Source organism: Aulonocara sp. 'chitande type north' Nkhata Bay, linkage group LG9, assembly GCF_057382095.1.
Source record: "Aulonocara sp. 'chitande type north' Nkhata Bay isolate Kocher_YH1m ecotype deep benthic linkage group LG9, A_spYH_male_GT1.1, whole genome shotgun sequence".
Lineage (NCBI taxonomy): Eukaryota > Metazoa > Chordata > Actinopteri > Cichliformes > Cichlidae > Aulonocara > Aulonocara sp. 'chitande type north' Nkhata Bay.
Window position 1 is genome coordinate 7268458 of NC_141352.1, and position 20398 is coordinate 7288855.

Here is a 20398-nt window from a genome sequence, read left to right on the forward strand (position 1 = left end):
CGAAGGCTGTCCCAATTCGTAGACTCGTCCGAGTCCGGCCGACAAATGCGTCCCCCTTTTTCCCAGATTTGAAGGATGGGTCGGATATATCCTTCGTGGCCATATCCCAGAATTCATAGCACGGCCCAGCCAATTCCAATTTCCAACAATGATGGCCGCTACTAAGTTTTAAAATTACTCTTATTATTCTTTCTGGGTCACAAAATAAACGTTTAACATATTTTCAGGCAAGAATGTAGCTGTGTAAACTTCAAATATCTGCTTGGTTTATCAAGACATTGCATATTTGCAAGTGCTCCGACGTTTTCGGAGACGTCTGTTACCCACCAGCTCGAGGCTCACTAAAACCGTCAAGAACAGCGAACTCCCAGCACATCGTTTTCAAACCCCCCGCGGCCTTTCGCTACGAATATGTGATATATAAGTCACTCAGATAACTTAAAAATTTTAATTTTTGGCTTTTTTCAGTGTTTTCTTTGTTCCTTGATAAATCGGTTTGGCTGAGATTAAAGTTATAGTTATCACACAGCTGAATAAACGTCAAACTGATTAAACAAAAGTGTGAGATAGTCGAGAGTTTACGCCAGTATCCTGTTATATTTTAGATAGCAAGGAGCAGACGGCCGAGTTTATTAACCCTTTAAGACCTACCATAGAACCAAGTCCGCCAAAGCTTATATTATATTTTTACATGTTGTAGTGCCATTTTTGGGAGCATTTCAAGTTGATATACATTAATACAACCATTATAACCCAACTTTTAATAATATGTATGCGTTAAGTGCATAGTAATTACATAAATTGCAAAAAAGTGAAATAAAGTAAAAATTTAAAATCGTTTTTTGTTTTTTTAACATATATTTCTAGTTAGAGAAATTTAAGAGGCTTATCCCTCAAAACTGTAAATACAAAAAAGTTGCACAAAATAGTTTCCCACCACAGGAAATTTATTTTAAATGTCTTCATAGTTTTATTTTTGAAATACACCAATTTTTATATACTGCAGGAAAAACGAAAATGAATATTATAATGAAAATCTGCAAAAAGCAGCATATGCATCAAAAGAAACTATTTCCAGCAGTGCAATATGAGTCCTAAGCATCCCAGAAACGACACAGAGAGTCATAAAGTCAAACATAACTTTGAAAAACACCAGTATAGGCTCATAAGGCCCTGATGGTAAAAAAAAACTACATTTCCGCAAAATGACGTCACTTCCGGTTTCGGGCAGGTCATGGCGGACATGCGATAGTTCGCGCTGATGGACGTAGGAAGTGTTACAAACAGCTGATCGAATCGGCAAAGGGTGTTTCTGGAATATTATGTTTTTGTTGCTGCAAGTGCTTTTTATGCAGTTTTTGCAAAGCTATATGTGGAAGGAAACCGTGACCGAGGACAAGCTGATGGCATAAGATGTAAGTACAACTTCTCCGGTTTCATATGCAAACAAATTATTGCGCTAGCTTACATGGTTGCAGTGCTACCGGGATTTAAAAATAGTTATGTAAAACGGAGCGTGCCCGCTCCAACTGGCTTTAAAGGGTTAAACTCCACCGAGGCAGCGGTGACGCAAATCTGAAGTCTAGACCGTCCCATTTCACAGCCGTTTACTTCCAGCCTATCCGGCCCACCTAGACCATGAAGGCCGGGTCCTCCGAAGCCTGTGGTCTATGAATTGGGACACAGCTTGTGTGTGTGAGGCCGAGGGTCTTTTGAGAGTCCCAGAGTCACACACAGAAGGATTATTCTCACTGTGAGTCATGCTAAGCTGCACTGCTCGAGTCCAAGAATATCAACACAACACAGAAACAAGGAAGAGTTTACATCATCTGGAGATAAACCTCAGGGAGGGCAAAGCCATGATTGTGTGTCTGTGAGTTTGTGTGAGTGTGTGTGTGCGTGTACCTGTTCAGTCCACACACGCACACACACACTCACACAAACTCACAGACACACACACACACACACACACACACACACACACACACACACACACACAAACACAGATTCACAACTCACAGAAAATTACATTTAAATATTTACCAGCCTGAAAGTGGAAACTTTCAACACACACACACCAACTGTGTGTGTGTGTGTGTGTGTGTGTGTGCTACCAGCAGTCCTCAAATACTAACAGCTGTTCGCCTTGTATCCACACACTGAAGCACACACAAACACCTCCCACGCAGCGTGACTGGCTGAAGCCCTGAAGCAGAAAACAGCTTCACTTTCACATAAAAACAGCTTCTCCATGGCCCGCTGTGACACACATGCAACAACACATACATACAAACTACACACACGCCACACACAAGGAGACACACAGATAAATTCTGTCTTCAAAGCAGTGTTTTGATAGCCTTTAAACTGAAAACAGCAGCTCTCTGCCTCCAAGGGGGGATACTGTCTGTGTGTGTGTGTGTGTGTGTGTGTGTGTGTGTGTGTGTGTGTGTGTGTGTGTGTGTGTGTGTGATGAAACAGGAGGGAGCTGATAGTCGAGTTCGTCTGACCTTGAAGAGACGAAATGAAAACAGAAAATAAAAGAAACCAGTTCAGTAAACTGCAGCTGAACTGGTTTCATAGATCAGACATGAAGATTATTAAATATTAGGTCTCTCTCCTCCAAGTCTCTGTTAGTACATGACTTCAATTTCAATTCAATTCAATTTTATTTATATAGCACCAAATCACAACAAAAGTCGCCTCAAGGCGCTTCATAGATACAGAGAAAAACCCAACAATCATATGACCCCCTATGAGCAAGCACTTTGGCGACAGTGGGAAGGAAAAACTCCCTTTTAACAGGAAGAAACATCTGGCAGAACCAGGCTCAGGGAGGGGCGGGGCCATCTGCTGCGACCGGTTGGGGTGAGAGAAGGAAGACAGGATAAAAGACATGCTGTGGAAGAGAGACAGAGGTTAATAACAGATATGATTCAATGCAGAGAGGTCTATTAATACATAGTGAGTGAGAAAGGTGACTGGAAAGGAAAAACTCAATGCATCATGGGAATCCCCCGGCAGCCTACATCTATTGCAGCATAACTAAGGGAGGATTCAGGGTCACCTGGTCCAGCCCTAACTATATGCTTTAGCAAAAAGGAAAGTTTGAAGCCTAATCTTGAAAGTAGAGCTAGTGTCTGTCTCCTGAATCCAAACTGGAAGCTGGTTCCACAGAAGAGGGGCCTGAAAACTGAAGGCTCTGCCTCCCATTCTACTTTTAAATACTCTAGGAACAACAAGTTAATAGTGATCAACAAATCGATTTACTCTGCCTTACAGAACCCTGGTTGCAGCAGGATGATTATGTTAGTTTAAATGAGTCAACACCCCCGAGTCATTCTAACTACCAGAAATCTCGAAGCACAGGTCGAGGGGGCGGTGTGGCAGCAATTTTTCACACCAGCCTATTAATCAACCAAAGACCCAGACAGACTTTTAATTCATTGGAAAACTTAATGCTTAGCCTCGTCCACCCCAGCTGTAAAACTCAGAAACCAGTCTTGTTATTATATATCGTCCATCTATCTACATAACTGTCTAGATACTTATGTTGCTACATACATTCCCTGTGTAGGTACCTCTTAGAGTTTAAGTTTATTTTTTTCTTCTCTTATCCTAAAGGAATTTTAATGTAAAAATCTACATGCTGCTAACAGAGAGATGTCAAACTGTATTTTATTGTTCTGGTAACAGTGACAACAAAGATCTATTCTATTCTACTCTTTCTTTTAAAAAAAAAAAAAGATTTATTGATTTTTTATTTTGGAATACAAACAGCAACAAATCAGCACAGCCAAATACAAATAAGAAGAAGAGAAGAAGAAAAAAACAGATACATGAGCAGTGTTGGGTAAGTTACTTTAAATTTGTAACTTAGTTACATTACTAGTTACTGCTATCAAAAGTAAAATGGTAAATGGCCTGCATTTGTATAGCGCTTTTCTAGTCCATAGGACCCCAAAGCGCTTTACACTACATTCAGTCATCCACCCATTTACACACACATTCACACACTGGCGATAGCAAGCTACATTGTAGCCACAGCTGCCCTGGGGCGCACTGACAGAGGCGAGGCTGCCGGACACAGGCGCCACCGGGCCCTCTGACCACCACCAGTAAGTAACTCAGTTACTTTAAGTTACTCGTTACTTTCAAAGTAACTAGTTACTAGGGAAAGTAACTTTGGTTTCACCCAGAATTCTCTTATTAATGTGTTGCTTCCCTAACGGGATTCCCAGCAAGGATGCCAGTCTTCTAGCTTGCTTTCATGTTAGCAGTATACTGCCACAAGTGCACTGTGCCACCTAATGACCTGAACCTAAAATGGTTAAAATGGCAGTGTGAGTGCAAGTTAATGATGAAATAAATGAAACTATATTAGAAACTAACAATGTTTGTTTATGTGTCACTTTTTTATCAGTCTGTTTAATCTTTTTCTATTGTTTCAACCCTCTGCAAATGCAAACACATCATTTTGGGGTTGATACAGCAGTGCTATAAATCTAATCATTGTACGTAGTATCACTAGGAAGAAGCAGTGGATCACAAAACACGACATACAGTGTGTTGAAACTTTTGAAAGATGTATTTATTTTTGCCATTTAAATGGGGAGAAAGTATGTTTTTAGCAGTGCCAACATTAAACTGTGCCTCAGACCATTTAGGAGCTGTAGGTATCAAAGTGCAAAACATATAGTGCAAAAATGGTTTAACATAAACACAGTGAGGTTTGTCCATTCTTTGTAAACTTAACTGCTGAACTGTGCCAACTGGAGACCTCATGTTTAGTAATAAAAGTATTTTCAGGAAAGGGAAGAGAAATCAAATAAATAATAAGTATTTTCAGCCTCATAAACAGTCAAACCAAAATAATATTTCCTCCATACCGGCCATGTCGATAAATAAAATATAATTGCATTTTAAGTGCTTCAGTGGTCTAAGTTTCACTTGGAAATATTAACATGCTTGACCTTGTAGAGCACCACTGAAGGCAACACATCATCATCATATCAGCACTACTCAACTTCCATCAAACCAACAATTGTACCTCAAGAGGAGAAGCTCCTCAAACTTATGATCGGACAACCTGTTCCTCTTTGGAGTGAGAATCAGGTTTCCCAGCCTGAAAAGCCTTTAAACTGGGGCACTTGAAGGAGTGGCTGCATTAAGTTTAAGAAAGAGTTTCTTTATCATCGGGAAATGCTTCAGAGAGTCTAACCCTGTTGCTCCTGATTTGAGGTACTCGGCTACCTCAGCTTCAACAGTGGCATATATGTCCTCATTTTCTTCAAAGGAGAAGATCCTCTTAGCTAGAACCCGGGTGCTGTGTTGAAATAAAAGTAAATTTGGAAAAAAACCAATAGATAAACACAAAATCAAATATGGATACAGAAATGTACAGAGAGAGAGACACACACAGGGTCTATGCCAGTCAACCATTCTGAATATATTATATTTTTATCCATCAATGAGATGCTGCCCTAAAGAGGGTCTCTCTCTCTCTCTCTCTCTCTCTCTCTCTCTCACACACACACACACACACACACACACACACACACACACCACACACACTCAGCAGCAGCAGCAGCAGCAAGTGAACAGGGGCTGTTAACAGCGTGTTTCTAAGTCAGTCAAACAGCTGTGAGCGGCTCAATTTGAATCCACCAATCAGAGAGGTTGTGTACTTTTTCCCCGCCAAAACTGGTGAACCAAGTGCAGGGTTTTACGCACAGGGAAACAGGTTTTTTGCAGTCTATTTGTCATATTGAGGATTTCCCTCAAACAAACGGCCAGAATTACTTAACCTTAGGGGCTAGAACTGTCATTCTTACACCGTTTTGTTCAGAAGGGATGGGGGAATCCTTAAGTGTTGACTATTTAAAATAAAAATATGAATTATTAGAGATATATGACACAGATGAATGGTTGGCTTAGAAGCCATGAAGGCCCCAATTTGCAAATTTTAATGTCCCAGCCCTCAGATATGATTGGCTGGTTGGGAAGCCATGTAGTCCTCAATATGCAAATTTGAATGTCTCAGCCCTCAGATATGATTGGGAAGCCGTGCAGGCCCTGATATGTAAATTTGAATATTACAGTCCTCACAGAGGATTGACTCCCTGGGGACCTGCCAGAAATATATCAAAATACTATGATTACCCAGAAATACTACATTTAGTAGAAATACTATGTTTTAGCACAAATACTCTAAAATGGCAGAAATACTATAATTAAGCAGAAATACTATATTAAGCAATAATTGTATAAAAAGCAGAAATACTGTACTATGATTTGGTAGAAAAACTATAATTAATCAGAAATACTATATTTGGCAGAAATACTATGTTTTAGCAGAAATACTATATTTAGCACAAATCTTATAAAATATCAGAAATAGTATGATTTAGGAGAAATACTAAAAAGCAGCAGAAATGCTATGATTTAGCACAATAGTAATAACTTAAATAGAAAAATTGGAAAAGCAAAATGGACAGCTGAAAAAATGCTGAACATGATAAGGGTCCCTCAAATATACTTGTTAAATGAAAAAAAATAACAGCCACACAATCACATATATGAACACATATGGAAACACACATGCACAGACAGACACACACACAAGATCCAATTCTATGGGCTCAAAATGTGGTCATAAATATTTTGTACTTGTAAAAAAGATTTGTATGTGTAAAAAAGATTTGTGTGTGCGTAAAAAAGATTTGTATGTGTAAAAAAGATTTGTGTGTGCGTAAAAAAGATTTGTGTGTGCGTAAAAAAGATTTGTATGTGTAAAAAAGATTTGTGTGTGCGTAAAAAAGATTTGTGTGTGCGTAAAAAAAAAAAAATTGTGTGTGCGTTAGGGGACCTAGCCGCTATCGGATATTTGTATAGCGATCCTCCAGCTTCAAACTGTATCACCCTTCAAAGACCTGCAGTTCAAAAAAAGCGCCCCTCGACAGCCAAACCCATCTGTTCTCTGATTGGATTGTTACATTTGTGATTGACATGACATTGACCAATCAGATGAAAGGAAGAAAAATAGGGTCAAAATCCATACTTGTAACTTGCAGGGGGTTTTTTTCTAAGTCCACACACAAATCTTTTTTACGCACACACAAATCTTTTTTACACATACAAATCTTTTTTGTAACAATAGGCCATGAGATGAGTTAATGTTGTCCAGCTCAGATGCAATACTGTCATACATATGTCGACCCATAAATCGCCTTGCATGCCAGCGCTGCTTTCTCACGTTTCATGTTTTTTGCATTTATCCAATGCGTGGTCACACCAAGAAAACTTTTATTATGCACTGTCCAAATGTCTGCTGTTGTGGAGATATATTCTACCATGTCGAGTGTATTTTTCTTTGGAGCTCTGACTCCGTCTTGGCATATTCTTGGTATAAATAACTGCAAAATGTCTTTCTGGATGGTGCCTTCCCAGCTCTCCCTCGCACAGGTATATGACTAATCAGTTGTCTGAAAGCATGGGACTCAACTGTTGAGATGGGTTTCATGTCTTCCACAACATACCTGGCAATCAGCCTGTGTAGCTGTGGCTGGGTGATGGACTGTGATGGTAAATGGTAAATGGCCAGTATTTGTATAGCACTTTTCTAGTCCCTAAGGACACCAAAGCGCTTTACATATCCAGTCATCCACCCATTTACACACACATTCACACACTGGTGATGGCAGCTACATTGTAGCCACAGCCACCCTGGGGCGCACTGACAGAGGCGAGGCTGCCGGACACTGGCGCCACCGGGCCCTCTGACCACCACCAGTAGGCAACGGGTGAAGTGTCTTGCCCAAGGACACAACGACCGAGACTGTCCAAGCCGGGGCTCGAACCGGCAACCTTCCGATTACAAGACGAACGCCCAACTCAGCGGAGCTAGAGTCACAACGTTACCTTCGGGTTCTTTTTCAACTAACTTGGTAGATGCATGCTGTTTCTGAAGATGTTTCATCAGATTAGAATTGCTGTTGAAAGAGTTTTAGAACCTCCACAGAGAGTACAGTTCACCACAATACTCTTTTCTTTTACCAACAGAAAGGAAAAATAATGTAGCAAAATGTGCTCCCCCTTCATGTAATAGCACAGCAAGGTCACGAGGTAGGTGATCAAGCAAAGGCCGCCATATCCTACAGAATGCATCACAATTGCCCTTTATAATGGCAGTAAGGCGCTCCATGGGCAACACCTTGAATGTTTCTCTGTACCATTGTGTAACAGTGGGGAACTGTCTCTGAATCCATTGAAACAGTACACATCGCCTCGCTAAATGTAAAAGTTTACATAACAAAAGCATTTGTACAGACGACACAGAAGCCCTTCTATAGATGGACCCAGAGTGAACAGGACAGGGTTCAGTGGGATCGTCTGGTGAAAGACTGAGTGAAGCTCCATAGCAAAATCTTTCCGAAATCTAGTAATTAAAGGACATTGCCATATGCAATGGTAGTAAGTCCCTACATCCGTATTGCACTTTACACAAAGAGGAGAAATCTGAGGATGAATTTTATTTAGAAACTCTGGCGTACGCTGCAGTCTATGTACAATTCTGTAACGGCTTTCCTGGAGTCTGTTACAGGAAAACATTTTCTCGGCAGATCTAAAAGTTTTGGACCATGCTTCTGCACTAAGCTGAACTTCAAGGTCGGTTTCCCACTGAACCCTGGCCTTATCAGTGGTTACAAAATTCAGATACAATAATTTCCTATAACAAAGAGAGATAAATTTCTTTTTTGTGATTATTTCCTCATTAAATTTAAAGAGAAAGCTTTCAGTAGGATTTAAAGCAGGTTGATTGGCTCAAAATTTAAGGGAATTTATAAAATGTCTTACTTTCAGGAACCCACAGAAGTGTTTCTGTGGTAAATTATATTTAATTTGAATTTGATTAAAGGCCATAAAACTACCCCTTTCAAACAGATTGCAAATAAATCTTATATTTTTAGAATGCCAATCATCAAATATACTAATGGCAATACCTGGAGCTATGGTGGAGGTAATGATCCTGAGAGGCAACATTTGTATAGGTTGTAATATTATGGGTAAAACATTCATTTTGATTAAACTTATTCTACCCATCCAAGATAAATAATAAATAAATAAATACAATTTTATTTATATAGCACCTTTCTAGACAGCATCACAAAGTGCTGCACATAAGATAACAAATAATAAAAGGGTAAAACAGACAATATAAAACAGGCAAAAATTAACCAAAAACAGTTTTAAAAAGGTGAGTTTTGAGTTGTTTTTTTTAAAAAACAATTACCGAGTCCACAGTTCTTAATGTATGAGGGAGAGAGTTCCAGAGTCTCTGGGCCACAGTGGCAAAAGCTCTGTCACCCTTAGTTCTCGTCTTAGTCTGTTTTATAGCAAGTAAGCCCTGATCAGATGACCTCGGGGACCTGCTGGGGACATAGGGCTGTAGCAGATCGGAGATGTAGGGTGGTGCCAGTCCATGCAAAACCAGGATCTTAAAATGTACTCTAAATTCAACAGGAAGCCAGTGTAGCTGAGATAGCAATAGTGTCACATGTGAATACTTGGAGGATTTTGTCAACAGCCTAGCTGCAGCAATTTGCACAACCTGCAGACAATCCAGAGAACCTTTGCTTAGACACATAAACAACGAGTTACAATAATCCAAGCGTGAGGAAATAAATGCATGTATAGCTATCTTCAGATAAAGTGATCTGAAAACTGCTGTTCACAAACGCTGTCCATCTAATCTGACTGAGCCGGAGCTGTTTTGCAAAGAAGAATGGGCAAAGATTTCAGTCTGTAGATGTGCAAAGCTGGTAGAGACATACACTAAAAGACTGGCAGCTGTAATTGTAGCAAAAGGTGGTTCTACAAAGTATTGACTCAGGGGGCTGAATAATTACGCACACCCCACTTTTCAGTTATTTATTTGTAAAAAATGTTTGGAATCATGTATGATTTTCATTCCACTTCTCACGTGTGCACCACTTTGTGTTGGTCTTTCACGTGGAATTCCAATAAAATTGATTCATGTTTGTGGCTGTAATGTGACAAAATATGGAAAAATTCAAGGGGGGCGAATACTTTTGCAAGCCACTGTAGATAGGGGAAGGTCAAATCACCTATTGAGGTCATTCTTGATTGAGGCAACAATTGGTTTAAAGATCAACTTGTACAACTTTGTTGTGTCTACGGACACCCTAATACCTAAATTTGTAAAACCTGTGGTCGACCACCTGAAATAAAAATTGGGAGGAGTGTCCCATCTCCCCCATCACCCAGTGGCAAAGCTTCAGATTTATCATAATTTATTTTATACCCTGAAAAAAGGCCAGATTGATTCATGATATGTGTCAGTGCAGGAATAGATGTTTCTGGCTTAGTGACAAAGAGCAACACGTCATCTGCGTAAAGGGAAATTCTGTATTCAGTATCCAACAAGGTTACCCTACAGACCTCAGGGTCAGTTTCCAAAAGTTGATTCTGTTCATCTGGATGTAGCGTTTTCAGTAACTACTTCAGTCTCAGCTGACTGCAGGTTTCCCCAATCTTATAAACAGGACATTTGCATAATGACTGTCAGCTGAGACCGAAGAAGTCACTTGGATGAGTGACAAAACGTTTCTCCCACAAAAACGCTACATTCAGATGAACAGAATCAGCTTTTGGAGATTTACATACCTGGATGATTGAGCATGCATCAAGACCTCAGGGTCAGTTCTTATAGCCTTTGCCAGTGGCTCCAATGCAAGTCCAAACAGTAGGGGAGAAAGTGGACATCCCTGACGCGTTCCTCTACCCAGTGGTAAAACATCTGAGCCGTTAACCAATACCCTTGCAGCTGGGGCCCCATACAACAGTTTGACCCACTTGACAAATTCAGATCCCAAATGAAATCTGTCCAAAACATAAAATAGATACTCCCACTCAACACGATCAAATGCTTTCTCGGCATCCAATGAATTTGCAAGAGCCCTATAATTGGTGTTCTGAGAAAACTGCACACCAGTTATGAGTCGGCGTACCTTGGAGCGGGAGTATCTATTCTTGACAAAACCCGTTTGGTCAGGCTTTATAAGAACTGGCAGGATCTCCTCCAGTCATCTAGATAAAATTTTGGACAGAATCTTGCAATCTACACCGAGTAAACTTACAGGTCTGTAAGATGTACACAGATTTGCAGGTTTATCCTTCTTTAAGATCAGGGATATATGGGCAAGGTTTAAGGTGGGTGGAAGTGTGCTCCTCTCAAGAGATTCTACATACATGTTTAATGAAGGACCCACCATATGTTTAGCCATTTTTTTGTGAAACTCTGGCCCAAACCCATCAGGGCCTGCAGCTTTTTCCTGTGCCCCAATGGGACAGCACAAATTTAATCGACTTTCCTCTGATAGTATAAAGAGATTAAGATTATCATGAAACAATCTCCTTGCGTCTACAGTATTTTGACATTCAAGGGAATATAAGTCCTGATAGAACTCTTTCATTATTTTGCTGGTAAGTTTAGCCTCGAATTGTAAAACACCTTTCTTATCTTTTAGAGAGGGTATTGTTTCAAATGCTCTCTTCCTGAATATCAGCTCACCTGGATCAGCCTCAGGCTCCGCACACGTTGTCCTCTGGCAGTTTTTATGGTCATGATCGGGCAAGTGGCGTCCCGAGGCGTAACGACCACTGTAACTCAGGTGTGGAGATGAGTTTCAGGAGGGCCACCTAATACTCTGCCTTAAGTCAAAACACACCTGAGCTGTGGATCAGAAACACAGCTGTCAATCAGTGTGACGGTGCTGCTGAGGACGACGTAATTGACTGATCAACAGCTTCAGTTTAAAACACGAACACTCGTCAGAGCCCTGCAGGAATTTCTATGGCTAATGTAGTCAAAGGAGCTTGCAAAGAAAAGCGCCTGGACTTCTTTAAGTTGCTTGAAGACGTTTCACCTCTCATCCGAGAAGCTTCTTCAGTTCTAAGGGTCAAATGGTGGAGAGTCCCAGATTTAAACCTAGTGAGGCGACTGTTCTTCTGATTTGGTGCTGTTTAAATAAAATTGAATTGAATTGTACTCAATGTCTTCATAGAGCAGACGTGCTGAAACCCCTCACCCCACACATACACACACATACACACAAACACAAACACACACACTCAAAGGGTGAGTGATAGCTGTTGTCAAGCTGTGATTGGAAAAGTGGGCTATGTCTGAAATGACACATTACAGCGCTCGACAGCGACGTGGTGTCCTGAATGTTTCTCATCTACTGAGTCACCTGGAAGGATATTACACCTGAACACACACACACACACACACAGTGGTTAATGGGTTTTCCATGGGACTGACATCCCATCACATTATACAGTCAGAGCAGGAGGACTCCCTCACACATCATCTGTCCCTCCTTCAGGCTGAGGGCAGACAGCCTCTCTCAGACCAGCAGCTGGACCAGAACCACAGAACAGAACCAGTGAGAACTGTTCTGAGACGGCCGCTGTGATTGGTTCTGCTGTTTCGAATGATAACTGTAAGGCAGGCTATGATTTGCGAAGCGCTGTCATTTAAATGCAGCAGAGTCATTTTTGGAGCAGGTGGGCACAGTAAACATGTTGCTGGTTATGACTGATTTGAATACAGTTAATCATGGAAAGTTTATTCAACAGTGATATTTACTATGCCACAGATACATGATGCATACATGCTATCATAGATCTTGTTAGGTGCTGGCTACCACTGGTTCCTGTGGATGCTACAGTGTGAGGTGATGATGGGTGTCTGCAGCAGCACAGCGAGGACTGAGGCTGGCTGGGATCAGCACACAGTAGCTAACGGTCCACACTGTGCTTCGCGGTTTTCAGGCACTGCGACCAGGAAACCAGAACCGGAGCAGGAGAAACAGTCGGACCACACGGTGAAGATCGCTGGCTCCATCGCCGGCATCCTGCTGTTCATCATTATCTTCCTGGGAGTCATCCTGCTGATGAAGAAACGGTAAGGAAATCACAAACACGGAAACAAGGCAGCCTGCAACTTTAGGACGCTGGGCTTTAAGAGTCGGTCGTAGTTTCACACTCTCACTGCTCTGGTTTTTACTGTTTACTGAGTGTAAGACTGAATTAGAGGATTCACTCTGGTCCCAGCTTCTCAATGTGTTTGTTTAACAGGTGATCTGAAATCCATTTCACTGATTTTACTATGAGAATGGTGAGTTTAATGACCATTAATGACCTGCTGTGGACCTTAATGGCAAAGATACTCTCAGCTGATTTAGTTCAATATATCAATAATAACTTGATTGATAATGACACTAGCTACTGACGGGTGCGTTGTTACATTCTGAAACTTTATTTAGTACTAACGTTTCTGTGAGCAAGCCTTACGATTCAGAGGAGATGAAAACCAGACCTGAACCGACCGGCTGAGGAAGCTTATTGGTAAAACGAGCAGGTCCACAGGTGCCCCTGAGTCCAGCAGCACTGGTGATGTCAGTGACATTTAACGAACTGCAGCTCGATTAGAGAAAGTCTGATCTTAGCTAAAAGGCTTTGTGACCAGAGTAGATGTGTCAGTCTAATCTGAAGGTGAGGTTCTTCAGATTTACACAATAACACCTCAAAGATGAGATGTTGGCATCACATAAACTGCAGTTCAAGGAATTTACTGAGCAGTTGCTGGTCAGAGGGAACATCCAGGTATCGTCAGCAAAGAGGACGCTGTGGACTGTCAGCTTCCTTATTTACCTGTTAAATCACAGGAAGCTGTTCCCAGCGTGGCTCACAGTGATGACGGAGAAACCTTCAGATGTGTGGCTGATGAAGCTCTGACCCTGACATGCAGAGTGTGAACCAGTGCTGCTCTCACCATGTTTGTGACGGAGCTGTAGTTACCTGTTCAGCCTGCTGACGGCTTCACTGAGGAGCTCCATCATTACACCACCCGTCATATCGAATCACCTGCTGGGTGCTGTGCTGAGTCAGCATTTGCTCTGGGAACCTCTAAAGCAGAATTACACAATCTATTAAACAAATATTACACAATGTTACAAACTCTTCTCCTCACAGACAGACACACAGACAGCAAGACACACACACACACACACACGGTCACAGACACACACACACACACACACACACTGACACAGACACACACACACACACAGACACACACACACACACACACACAGACACACACACAGACACATAGACACACACACAGACACGGTCACAGACACACACATAGACACATAGACACACACACAGACACAGACACAGACACACACACACTGACACAGACACACACACACACACACACACAGACACACAGACACACTGACACACAGACACACAGACACACACACAGTGACACAGACACACACACACACAGACACACAGACACACAGACACACACACAGTGACACAGACACACACACACAGACACACACATAGACACACACACACACGGTCACACACACAGACACACAGACACACAGACACACACACAGTGACACAGACACACACACACACAGACACACAGACACACACACAGTGACACAGACACACACACACAGACACAGACACACACACAGACACACAGACACACACACACGGTCACAGACACACACACACAGACACACACACACAGACACACAGACAGACACACACACACAGACACACACACACAGACACACACACAGACACACACACACACACACAGACACACACACAGACACACAGACACACAGACACGGTCACAGACACACACACAGACACACACACAGACACACACACACAGACACAGACACACTGACACAGACACACACACAGACACACACACACGGTCACAGACACACACACAGACACACACACACACACACACACAGACACACACACACAGACACACAGACACACACACACACAGACACACACACACGGTCACAGACACAGACACACACACAGACACACACACAGACACACAGACACACACACACACAGACACACACACAGACACACACACACACACAGACACACACACACAGACACACAGACACAGACACACTGACACAGACACACACACAGACACACTGACACAGACACACACACAGACACACACACACTGACACAGACACACACACACACACACACTGACACAGACACACACACACACACACACTGACACAGACACACACACACACACACACACACTGACACAGACACACACACAGACACATACACACTGACACAGACACACACACACACACACACACACACACAGACACACACACAGACACACTGATTCCTGTAACTCGTCCTTCGTCTCAGTCTCCTCATCTGTGTCTCGCTGGCTTCTCCACTCAGCAGCAGTCACATGTTAATAATCACATGTGGATGTTGTATGTAAACATTCAGCCTTACATGTATGTCAGTTGCAGCAGATCTGCCGTGTTCCTTTCTGATCCTCTGGTGCAGGTCTTATAACATGTCTACCCTCAAAATAACGAGCTTAAAGCAGTGTGATTTGATTCCTGTTTGATTTCCTTCCAGTTTGACTCGATTCCAGTATGATCTGACCTCTGAGATGCTGGAACAGTTTTTTTTTAAGAATTAGTTTTCAAAATCAGAACACTTTGTTAAATTATGTCTTTTCAATTCCGTTCTTTTGATTGGTCACTCGATTCCTGATTGTTCAGGTCTATTGATTGGGTTAGGGTTAGGTTCCAGTTTGATAGTGTTCTTATTGTTGGAGATTTTAATATACATGTATGCTGTCCTGATAAGCCACTGGTAAAGGACTTTTTAAGCCTTATTGACTCTTTTAGCCTGGTACAGTCTGTACGTGGCCCTACACATGAGCACGGACACACACTGGACCTTGTTCTGTCATATGGTCTGCCTGTCACTGACTTGGAGATTTGTGACTGTGCACTCTCAGATCATATGCCTGTGTTATTCAACGTTGGTTTGACATATACCGCAGTTAAACCTGGCGCTGCTACTCGGTGCTGTCGGGTTATTAACCCCGCCACTGCTGCGCAGTTTTCCGCTGCTTTTAATCAGCTCGGCGGGCCTTCTGACTTTGTTTCCTCTGACACAGAAGACCTACATTCCTGGTTTAATTCTTGCTGTCAAAAAATCATGGACTCTGTGGCTCCTTTAAAAACCAGGCAGCTTAAGGCTAAACCTGAGCCTTGGTTTAATGAGAGCAGTCGTGCTGTTAAGAGGGAATGTCGTCGAGCAGAACGGAGGTGGAAAAAGGATAAACTGCATGTATCATTTCAAATTCTCAAAGACTGCTGGCATCGCTACCAGAACACTGTTAAAGAGGCAAAAAGGGAATATTTTGCAAATATTATTTCTTCCAACTGTCATAACCCACGTGTGTTATTTAGGACCATTGACACTGTTCTTAATACTCCTTTGAATGTCTGTTTGGAAGTTTCTCCTGAGATTTGCAATGATTTTCTGAACTTTTTTATTGAAAAGGTTGTCACCATCAGGGCTCTTATCACAGTCAGTCGTTGCTCTCACGTCTGCAGCTGGTTCAAAATGCGGCTGCACGACTCCTAACAGGAACTCGAAAAAGAGAGCATATAACCCCCGTGCTGGCCTCTCTGCACTGGCTGCCTGTGTCTTTTAGAGTTAATTTTAAAATTCTTATGTTTGTTTTTAAATGCCTTCACAGTCTTGCCCCGCCTTACCTCTCTGAGCTTCTTCATCCCCACATACCCTGTCGGTCTCTCAGGTCAGCTGACCAGCTGCTCCTGGAGGTACCGAGATCCAGGAGGAAGCTCAGAGGGGACAGGGCCTTCTCTATTGTGGCTCCAAAATTATGGAATAATTTGCCCATGCATGTTAGAGAGGCCCCTTCACTGTCCACTTTTAAATCACGTCTTAAAACCCACTTTTATTCCTTGGCTTTTAACCTCAGTGAGACTTAGTTTCTTTTTTAATGCAGTAGTTATTTAATTAATGATTTCACTCTTCTTTTATTTGTTTTTTATTTATATCTCATGTAATTTTATTTTACAGTTCCAATGTACAGCACTTTGTGTCAGCTGTGGTTGTTTTAAAGTGCTTTATAAATAAAGTTGATGATGATGATGATGATTTGATCCCAGTGTGACTGTTTGGGTCTGTCGATTGCTGTGAGAGCTACACGTGGACGATGGGGCCTGTAGATGGTGGCGTCCACAGAGCGGGGGGAGCTGCTGCACTGAGGGGTTAAATGAGCGGCGTGTGGACCTTCTGATGAGCGTGAGATTTCCAGGAAGTCAGAGAGGAGGACGGTGTTTTGTACGTGGAGCGTAGCTGGACATCAAAGACGCGGTCGTGCCGGCGTCCTGGCGGTGACACTGAGGAAAATGAGGATGAATAATGGAGCAGATTGCAGCAGTAATCACCATTAAACTGTATCTGGACCCACTTTATTCTCCAACATCAAACACATGGCCCCACTGGGACACACTAACACACACACAGCGCACACACATGATTTATTCTGCACACACATTTAAACACAGACAGAAAAGCTTCTGTGTTTGTAGAACGTCAAAGATAAGAGAGAAATTTAGATGAAAGAGCATTTTATTCTTTTTTTCCAGAGTCGCCTCGAGCTGAATGGCTTCAGGCAACGCAGACACAGGCACACACTTTTTACTTCACACACACAAACACACACTTCTTCTAAAGCGTGTGTGTGTGCCCAGTTTGAGTCGCACTCATGTGTTGGGTCGATCGAGCTGTGATCTCCCTCACAGATATTAGAGAGAGAGCGAAAACGAGACGGCTGCTCGGCCTCTAATGAGGTTTTTAATGTTGACAGGGTGCGTTTGATTTCCACTCTGTGACCAAACGGGGGTCAGACTCATTACAGCCGCCGTGAAAACAGGAAGCTGGATGTTGAAGCAGTAATGCAGAGTGATGAGACCGCGGCTCTCAGACGTCCCCAGCACCGCCGCTTCCTGTCGTCAGGCTTCAAGCTGCCCAGTGACAGATGCTGATTAATCTGCCTGCAGCTGTTGATGTGCACGGGTGCATCAGTGAGAGCGAGGATGCTGAAGAAAAGCGTCTGCACTAATCGGGAGCCGCTCCATTTCCAAACACCACAAAACAAGCCAAACGCACGATGACCTTTGAACCCCTGAAAGCTTGCATTTTGTGCCGGCAGTGACTCAGACAGCAGAGAGAGAGCTGATTGAATCAGTGAGGTGAATTTCTGTCACAAGCAGAGAAACCTGAGGTGTCTTAGCGCTGAAATCCCAAGGACGACTCCCAAGGTTAGCATTCTGCCTCGCAGTTTTAAAGAAAGTCAGATATAATGCTTTCATCCTTTGGTCATACTCCAACGCTGTGCTGCTTTCATGACATTCAGCCTTGTAGTTTTTCTCTAACACCGGAGGCTGAGCGCTGAAAAGCAGCTTCCTGCTTTCAACACAAACCAGAGTCGGGCCTGACACATCGTACAAATACAGCCATAGACTCCACGCTTTGAAGCGTTCCTCTATGTTTGTTTTAGAAGAAGTTGGCATATTTGGACAAGAGGTTGGAGCGCTAATTTGTACAAAAGAACAGGAACCTCACAGCAGCTTTGTTGATGTCATGATGTCATTAAAAGGCTCCAACAGCACAAACACAGTGCAGAGGTCCAATTCAGGGGAAGCTAGCAGACAGCTAGCAGCTACCTGTGTCACCATCCACCTGTCAGTCACAGAGGCCACGCCCCTAATAATGCAATGCCTCGGTTTCCACGCATGCAACAAACAAACAACTAAAATCCTGTTGAATGCATGTAGATGTGGACTGACAGCTTGATGTGAAAGTCATCTCGATGTGTTGACTGGTGTCAGCGTGAGCTCAGACTAACAGCCTGTTGTTAGACATGTGGAGGACCCAGAACAGAGCCCAGAGGAACCCCATGAGCTGCTGATTGGTGACTGCATGTGGAAACACTCCTGCTGTTTCTCACTGAGGGTGATTTGATATAAACGTGTTTATTCTTCTGTTTCTCAGTCCAGGCTAACCACCATGTAGCTGTCTGTACAGAGGAGTAAATACCACATGAGCTATGTACACACTCCTCTGAACCAATCAAACGTGATCCTCCCCTCGCACACTGGTGCCAGCCAATCACCGCTCTCCACTGCTCTCCTTCACACAGTGATTGTCTGTTCTCTCTGAGACATTAATCTGTGGTTTCCTTTTTCTGTTTCTTTCCCTCCATCTCATCACTCCCTCCGCTCCGCCCCCCCACCACTCAGACGAAGAAATTATCACTCCTACACTTATTACCTGTAAGTAACCTGTTTGACCTCTGACCCCTCACCTTCACACTGACATCAAAGCTGAAACACTGAATGTGTCCTGCCTGTAACCCTGATTACCCTGAACCTCTGACCTCTGACCCTGATTGTTTGATATTTAATCCCTGAACAGATGATCTACCTGTGAGCAGCCCTTCTCTCTGTAGTCTGTAATTAATCTGATCACCTTAACCCATAGCTTTAACCTTTGACCCCTAACCCAGAAACCAGATGAAGCATGCCTCAGTGTCAGGTCTCCACCCCTCTCCTGACCTTTGGCCCCTGGTGTTTAGAGCATGTTTTTTCTCCAGTCTGATCTGTAACCCGGGACACGACCTTAAACTTTAGGTGTGAGGTTTCCTTTGACCTTTAACCTCTGCCACATCATGCACTCTGACCTCTGACCTCAGCCCTGTGTACTGTAGCATGAGGGTGATGTTTACTGACATGTTGGTGGAGGCGGCGTTACCACGGAGTCCAGATGCTGGGACGTCCAGAAAGGCAGATGCTTCTCTGAGGAGCAGAGCGAAAGCGTGACTCTTTTGTTGTCATGGTTGTCATGGCAGCAGACACTGAGGGTCAAACCCTGAGGAATCCCACACAGCATCGGTGAGGATGAGGAGAGCTCCTCAGTTCAGTTTTCTTTGTCCTCCTGAGACCCGAGAGAAACGAGAACAGCTGAGATATCAGTGAAAGCCCAGGATGACCTCTGTTTGGGACATCATGCCTAAGCTGGGTAGCTCAAATGAGTCAAAAGATACAGACCAAAATCAAGTGTCCATTACAGAGGACATAAATGAATAGACTGGGTCTCAGGAACAGCACCAAATCACAACAACAGTTCCCTCACTGTGCTTCATTTTGTAAAGACCCGACAATCATTTCACCTCCTATGAGCAAGCACTTGGTGACAGTGGGGAGGAAGAAACCTCCAGGAGATCCTCCAGCAGCCTACACCTATTGCAGCATAACTAAGGGAGGATTCAGGGTCACCTGGTGCAGCCCTAACTATATGCTTTAGCAAAAAGGAAAGTTTGAAGCCTAATCTTGAAAGTAGAGATAGTGTCTGTCTCCTGAAGCTGGTTCCACAGAAGAGGGGCCTG

The 20398-nt window shown here is 43.0% G+C and overlaps 1 protein-coding gene across 11 annotated transcripts in view; it reads left to right on the forward strand.

The window, feature by feature from the left end:
- The window catches only part of LOC147321511 (receptor-type tyrosine-protein phosphatase mu-like), a 230309-nt gene that overhangs the window by 135047 nt on the left and 74864 nt on the right, over positions 1–20398 (forward strand). For 7 of the 11 annotated variants that reach the window (XM_086305457.1, XM_086305458.1, XM_086305462.1 and 4 more), the window contains 2 exons: positions 12859–12991; positions 19254–19286. In XM_086305457.1, coding sequence (XP_086161583.1) covers positions 12859–12991; positions 19254–19286 — 166 coding nt within the window. The remainder of the gene's footprint in view (positions 1–12858; positions 12992–19253; positions 19287–20398) is intronic. The other 4 variants (XM_086305459.1, XM_086305466.1, XM_086305465.1 and 1 more) reach the window with 1 other exon arrangement.